Below are 7,325 nucleotides of genomic sequence, written 5' to 3'. Positions count from 1 at the left end.
CACATAGAAAAATGCAGCTCAAATGGATATGATGTAAACAAGCACTTTCACAGTGCCCGAGATATTTTAATGAAGAAAAGATGAAAAATTTAGTAAGGTGAGCATGTTGTTGCTTTTATGATAAATATTGTCTGTGCACAGAGTTCAGATTTAAAATACCAGTATTTTTACTGAGTATATAGCAGGATTAAATATTGGTCTGTTGGTTAAAAAAAAAAAAAAAAAAAAAAAATGGCATATAAATGTATAGCTTGTAACAAAATTCTTCAAGAAAACTTCTTTATTACCACATATTACAACATATTAAAATTAAATTGTATATTACAGGTTATTTAATACAATCTGTCAAGGTAAGAATAAATAATCTCTTATTTACACATATACACAAGAAGCAAATAAATACAGCGATAAAACAATATTTTCTTTCATTTTACATTTCAAGAGAAATATAACTAAGCCTTTTAGCTGGATATTAGGTATGATCCATGTGTAAACATTAGTTTTACAAGATTTAAACCATATCGAAACACAAAAACAAAATGTAATATATTGCGGTTTACCAGTAATGGCTCCATTAGTATTCTTGGTGGGGTTTTTATTTTTACATGGTGATCCTGCCAGTGACACACTTCCTATCACAGGGTGACAACACCCACTCAGCGTCCTGCGTTTATGGAGCAGCGGCACTGTCACTCTACACTGCTATGCTGAAACGCTCCCTCTCATCATCTCCACTACATGGAGGATTATAGTTCATAGAAGAAAACAGATAACATTTTTTCAGCTATCAGTTCAGTGCAAGTTACAAAGACATACAATTTCTTGCAGGACCAATGAATATTTGATGTACTTGAAGAAAATGTACTCATCCTCAAAAAATACATTTAATGTAGCCCCACATCTGAGAATTAGCAAGCTACAATATATTACATCTTTGTTTTAGGTTAAGATATTCAAGTTCTTTGTAGAGATGTTGACCAGTTACATACATTTTTGGGCACTTATGTTGCTACGTATACTTTATACAATATGATCATCTTGGGTTCTTTGCTTCTTAAAACAGAGAAAATCTTTCAGGTTAAAAATAAAGCTATGAAATGTCCAGAAAACAGTTATGTAAATTCTGAATAGTACAACATAAATAATTGAAATATATTTAATGAGGAAAAATGGACAACCATTTCATTATTTTGCTCTTTTGCCAAAAAACAATGGTATCTCATACTTTTTATTTCCAGCAGTATAGGTGTGAAGTCTGTTCCACTCCATTGTAAGGTTTGGGTTAATAGTCTATCCTTCGTGAAACCATATAAATTGAAATGTAAAACTGAGCTGTGTCCCCTTTGCTCTCTTCATTCCTCTGCTCTGGTTTCATGTCCTAGATTACAGGATTTTGAAAACACACGTTCATAGAACAGCAAATAAGCACAAGACGAGAGAACTTCCTGTATGTTTGCTCTGCGCACTGTGTCATCTGAAATCCACAACCACTGCTGGCTGGAATGTTTTTGGCTCTTGGCTGCAGGAGGGGATCGTCGATAGGTAACAAAATGTCCTGAATGCATGTCACCATGATGAACAATGACTGCCATCAGACGAAAGAGATAAGAGGAAGAACTGCAATGAGAATAAGTAATATTAAAGATCTATTTTCTGGATTATTGCTAATAAAACTATAATAAATAATTTAAATATTTGTTCATTACATATAGGAGACTTTTTAAATGGTGACAAACTGTACACCTTACCTCATTTCTGCGCCCTTTGCTGAAACATTTTGATATACTCAACTTGCGTCCTAAGTCAGAACTAAACTCCGGTCTCAAGGCAGCTCCCCAACACTGACGCTGAAGTATTCTGCCAATCTAGGTTCTTGATGAAAGTACAGGTTTCTATAGTGTATAATCTTTTAACTGACCTTGACCCTGAAATTGAGTGGCAGGATATTGCCAAACATTTTTCTTAAAACGTCTGTCAACACAACCCTGACAGAATCGAATTATAAAACTCTCTTGCGTTGGTATTTGTGCCGAATAAGATCGCCCAAATGCATCCGACAACATCCTCCCCAATCTGTTTCAGATAATGCAGTCAATAGGGCACTATGTCTGGTGGAAATGTCCCAAAATAACCAGATTTTGGATAAAAACTTTTACTCTTATCTGATCGGTAACAGGCACAAATAAATCTAGATTCAGCAAAGTCTGCAAATGCCTGAGGATCCCGGGTCCTAAAGACAAATCTGTCCAGTTTTGCATTGAACGTGGATGCCAGAAGGTCCACATCTGGTATGTCCCACCATTGACAGAACTCCCTGAACACCTCCAGATGAAGAGTCCATTCCCCTGAAGACAATTGCTGATGACTAAGGAAAACCACCTAGCCATTTTATACTCCTGCAATGTGCACCACATACAAGAAGCTCCACCCAGGACAAGATGATCTAGAACTCCCCCTAAACCCATTAAGCTGGTGTCCAATGTCAGCACCTTCCAAGAGAGGGGGAGAAAGGACTTTCCCATCTTCAGAAGCTGGAAAGACATCCACCAGTCCAGAGACCAAAGAGTGCTAGAGTTTAAGAGCACTGGAGAGTCTAACAACTGCATCCTCCTGTTCCATGCCATCAGAACATCTCAACAATTTTCCCAAAATAAAAGCAAATGTAGGGACTTCTTAGCGTCCATAGAGAACCCCCTGATTTTGTCTGGAGGGAGAATCACTCTCACTTGGGAAGTATACAAGATTAGGCCCAGCTAAACCAACTTTTGCGCCAGAAGCAATGCAAAGTTCTGAGGGTTGAAAAGCCAGCCAAACCTCTCCAGAGTTCATACTGCGAAAGACACATTGTGTTATAATTGAGGAGAAGATTTCTCCCTTAGAAGGGTCTTCGCAAGCCCAGAATCAGAGTCAAGACCGTGGGAAACACTCATAGAAACCTCTGGTGAGGAGGAAAGCTTGTGACATGTAGGTAAGCATCCTTCATGTCCATCGATGCCAGGAAATACCCAGGCTGAAGAGAGGCCACCACAGAATGCACTTGAATGAACTTCCGCACCTGCAGAAACCTGTTGAGATGTTTGAGGTCCATGATGGCACAAACCTCTCCGTTTGGTTTTGGGACTGTAATGAGATTTGAATAGAGTCCGCAGAACTTTTTGTCCCCTGGAACCCGCGCAATCACTCCCTGAGAAAGATGATAATCAAGAGCTTGCAAAAGAGTAAATCTTTTTTGTGGGTTTGAAGAAACATTTGAAAGCATGAAGTGTGAAGTAGGAAATCTCTAAAATTCCAGTTTGTAGCCACAAGCCAAACCCCTTGTCATGGCGAGTCCAGTCCACACACAAGCCATCCTTGAGGTGGAATGTATAGGGAACAACTGAGGATCCTGTGGCAGCTGTAATGATCCCAGGGGCAGAACTTTATGAGAAGAGGACCCTGGAAGCAGTACCTTCAGAACAGTGCACATCACTTCTGTGAGAAACTGCACAAAGACCTTGCGAGTCTGAGGGATCTTCAGATGCAGAGTACTCAAAAAGTAGTCTTCTGCCTCCCCATCTTCAGGTACAAAGTTGTCTGCTTCTGCATCGTACTCCACAAGTTCCTTCTCTGTTAATAAGGAGGGGAGGAGAAGGGGGCCCCTTTGGCCCAAAACAAAATAAGTCCTGGAAAGCTGTTGCAGCATCCCTGCCAACGCAGTCAACATATTCTCCTTTGGTACATAGGAACTGGAGGGAAGGTGCTCCGGGGATATTGCAAGTCCCCAATAGGGGAAGAGAGTCAGAGCAAGGTCTAGGTTTTTCCCTACCCAGCTAAGGCATCTGGGACCTTCCCCCCTCCTTGTCCCCTCCTCTCTGCTGTCTGCGACATGAGGTCTAGTGACTTTGGACAATGTGATCTGCGCTAAGTATAGCTATTCCTAGTCAGCCGAAAGGGCACTGTGCTACTACACCCTACTGGGTACCCTGAGAGAAGGCTCCCACTGCCCCAAGGTATGCTTACATTGCCCATGATTTGTGAAGAGCTCCCAGCTGTGGATGAACATCAGCCTCCTGGTGTTCATTTCCTCTAAAAGCTCCTGCCTTATGCCAAACACTGTTACCGCTGCTACTTCCCACCTGTCTGCTCCTAGGATCACCACAAGGGGAAGATAGAAACAAAGAAACATAAAAAAGTGATGTCAGAAAAAGACCAAGTAGTCCATTCAGTATGCCGATTTTTTATTTTATTTTTCCCATGAACTTTTTTGGTTGGAGTATAGATCTGTTTGTCCCAAGCATGTTTGAAGCCATTTTCAGTAAAATAATACTTTCTAAAATTAGTTTTGAACTTTCCTCCAGTTAGTTTGCAGTCATGTTCCCAGGTTCTTGAGTTTGGTTTCATATTGAAAAAAAAAAAAAAAAAAAACTGCCCTCCTGAACCTTATTCACCCCTTTAAAGGAAATACCTTAAGTATTGAGATGCCAGCCTTTACACACACATGAACTTTAATGGCATCCCAGTCTAAGTCCGTAAGGTTGAAAATTAAGTTGGCCAACCCTTTGCAGCTGTAACAGCTTCAACTCTAATACAGAAGGAGCAGGAAAATAAAAATTCCAGTAAATAAACATAAGCGGAAAAAACACGGAGAAAACAAAACAAAAGGAGGGGCACTTACTAATCCAGCCACAGGATACCCCTCCATGGATGGGGGGGGGGGGGGGCGGGGGGGGGAGTTTAGTCTTCACTCGCCACGGCGGGCTTTGCCCAGAGGTCCTTTAGGGACTCAGTCTCCCAACTGAGGTTCAATTCTCTGGACCTGTATGGCACCCTACTGGAAAACACCCTGGCAATATATCATTACGCAGGGTTCTATAAACACAGTATAGTGCAGACCGGCAAAATTGCAGGCTGTCCCCATTTCATGTGCATTCTTCGTCCTGTGTCAGAACCGGGAACCATTTTTATGGGAGATTATAGCTGTAGAAATGGATCCGGATAGAAACCGTTTCCTGATCCCTTTTGGAACCATTGAGAATCTATTAAATTCTGGTAATAAATGGTCACCTGCAGGTGGAGCATAACCCTGTTTGTAAGGATTACTAAAACTGCCCTGTGTCCTATGATGTATGATAAAGAATAAAAATCTCTTTTAGCATAAAAAAAGAACTAACCAATAGCCCAAAGCTTATGGAAGCATTCGTTGCTTTTCTTTTCTGAAAATGCAAACTGCCTTAAATGTTATGCTACCCTTCAGATTTGAACACATTTACAGTCACTGACCTATGAAAAGTAAAGCAAAATCTCTTTTTACTAGCATACTTATTTTGGGTAAGGTAATGTGGCCAGCAGGTCGGTACTACCTCAAGAGAGCTAATTATTTAAGAGGGATAGGTTGAAAATGGCAGCCCCATATTTCTCTCAGCAAAGATTTCCTAAAACTTATAGTACATGTCAGCACACTTCAAATGTCGAGATGTGACCATTTATTTCGAAATTGCAATGAAAGAGGTCACACAGTCAGCTAGGTAAATTAATCTCTGTTTGTGTATCCTTTTCGATGTTAATGTGACAGGCAGGCCATACGTGGTTCGAATCTCAGCTGGTTCAACAGGAATCGGCCAAGATTCGAACCATATATAGGCAGGTTGAATGTACTAAGTTGATCAGTCAATTTGGGTACAACCAGCATCCTGGGTTTTTCCTGCGATTAATCGCTAGCAGCTGCTAAAAAGACAGACAATGGCCCAGCAGTAGAAATTCCCACATGAGCACTGTCTGTGTTGATGGGGGAAATCAAGCAAATTTCTTTCCTGTAACCGGTGGTTGCAAGAAAGAAATTTGTTCAGTGTATGGCCGTTCTTACTTTTTTTTTTACTGCTTTGTCCTCTATACTTTTGTGTGCTTGAACTGCGAAATGTGAGCTATGTACATCGCGTATGCATCCTCTTTTCTAAAATCTTTATAAAAATGTTCATTATAAAACTTATGTCAACATACTCACGTGCAGTCTGCTGGAGAAGACTTTGAGTTTGAATATGCAGATGACAATAGTGAAGAATACGTTCCATTCAACAAATTAATCTTGGAATTATGAAGACCATCAGAAACTAGACATAATACATAAATTTAATTTGTTTCAAACAAAGATTGGTGGAAAACATGATGCATGTCAGTGTACAAAATTAAATATATTTAAAAAAAAATAAAGTGCTTATAAGACCCCACGCAAATATTACACCATATAACCAATACCCAAGCAGCTTACTAGTACTGTGAAGGGCATCCCATTGGGCATTGAGTATGCATAATGGTATTGGTTATTCATGTAAGGTTGGAGTATTTTACACACTAGGGGGGTTAATATTGTGTTAATGGTGGGTGCTAGATTATATCATGACATACTGTAGATACATATTATAATATAGCAATTATGAGTAAACACACCCTCATTAGAATATAGTCTGTTTTCAAATAGGTGATCTATAGTGCACCGAATATTCTTCACCACTAGGGGTCGCTTAATAGTATGGGCAAATAGGCTTGTATGGGCTATGGTAGTATACATATCTAAACAGCAGTAGTAACTCAGTAGATTATCGCCACAATATGAATGTAAGTATGTTTTTTTATATAGTATAATATGTCAGCATATGACAGCTACTAAATGAATCACCGCTGTCCAATTATAACAGTGGGCTACAAGAAAATGGCGGTGATCGCGGTCTAAAAGAAAATGGCAGCAATCACTGCTATAAAATGAATGGGAAAAATGTTAGCTTATCACAATTAACAGAGGAAGTCACGAGATTGTGACGAAAACGGTAGGAGGAGCTTGATCGGCTGACGAGGAAGGAAGTGAAGTGTTTTTGTACTACAGGCTAAGGACGGGGTGAACGCTGGGAACCATAGCTGCAGATTCAGTCTCCAGGTGACATTATCACACCTCTTTTGCTGTCCCTAAGTATATCAAGGCTTGTTTTTATTGTACTAAATGTGAGTGTACATTTATGTGGGATTTTAAGTTTAATAAACCTGTTTTAAAACGTTATTACACCATTGCAAGTTTACATTGTCTTTCACATGTGTGATATATGAGGAGATGGCTGGCAGCCAGGAGGAAATTGGCTTGTGATCAGGACGAAGGAGTGATCTTTGTAGCAGCATTTAAGCCATAACTAACCACTACACGAAAGATTATATCAGGAGCATCTTCCCAAGCTGATATTATTTATCACAGTCTTTTTTTTTTTTAAACCCTTAAGGTGAGGGTACACCCGGTGGTTGGGGGGGGTTGCACACCTGCATGAAAAACCATCACGGTTTATTATGTTTGGACTGTTGCAACA

The 7,325-nt window shown here is 39.9% G+C and overlaps 1 protein-coding gene across 2 annotated transcripts in view; it reads right to left on the bottom strand.

Moving 5' to 3' along the window:
* Positions 1-262: 262 nt before the first annotated feature.
* Positions 263-7,325, bottom strand: part of USP30 (ubiquitin specific peptidase 30) — a 41,883-nt gene continuing 34,820 nt past the window's right edge. Inside the window, exons 12-13 of one of the 2 annotated variants that reach the window (XM_077461301.1) lie at positions 5,981-6,086; positions 263-1,617 (exon numbers count right to left, since the gene is read on the bottom strand). In XM_077461301.1, coding sequence (XP_077317427.1) covers positions 1,353-1,617; positions 5,981-6,086 — 371 coding nt within the window. In that variant the 3' untranslated portion in view covers positions 263-1,352. Of the gene's footprint in view, positions 1,618-5,976; positions 6,087-7,325 lie in introns of both variants that reach the window. The other variant, XM_077461302.1, reaches the window with a different exon arrangement.

The sequence above is a fragment of the Lithobates pipiens genome, unplaced genomic scaffold, assembly GCF_037356315.1.
Source record: "Lithobates pipiens isolate NorthernLeopardFrog02 unplaced genomic scaffold, aLitPip1_a1.2 Scaffold_3, whole genome shotgun sequence".
NCBI lineage: Eukaryota > Metazoa > Chordata > Amphibia > Anura > Ranidae > Lithobates > Lithobates pipiens.
Note: the sequence above shows the minus strand (reverse complement) of the source record. Positions and strands in the feature narration are given on the sequence as shown.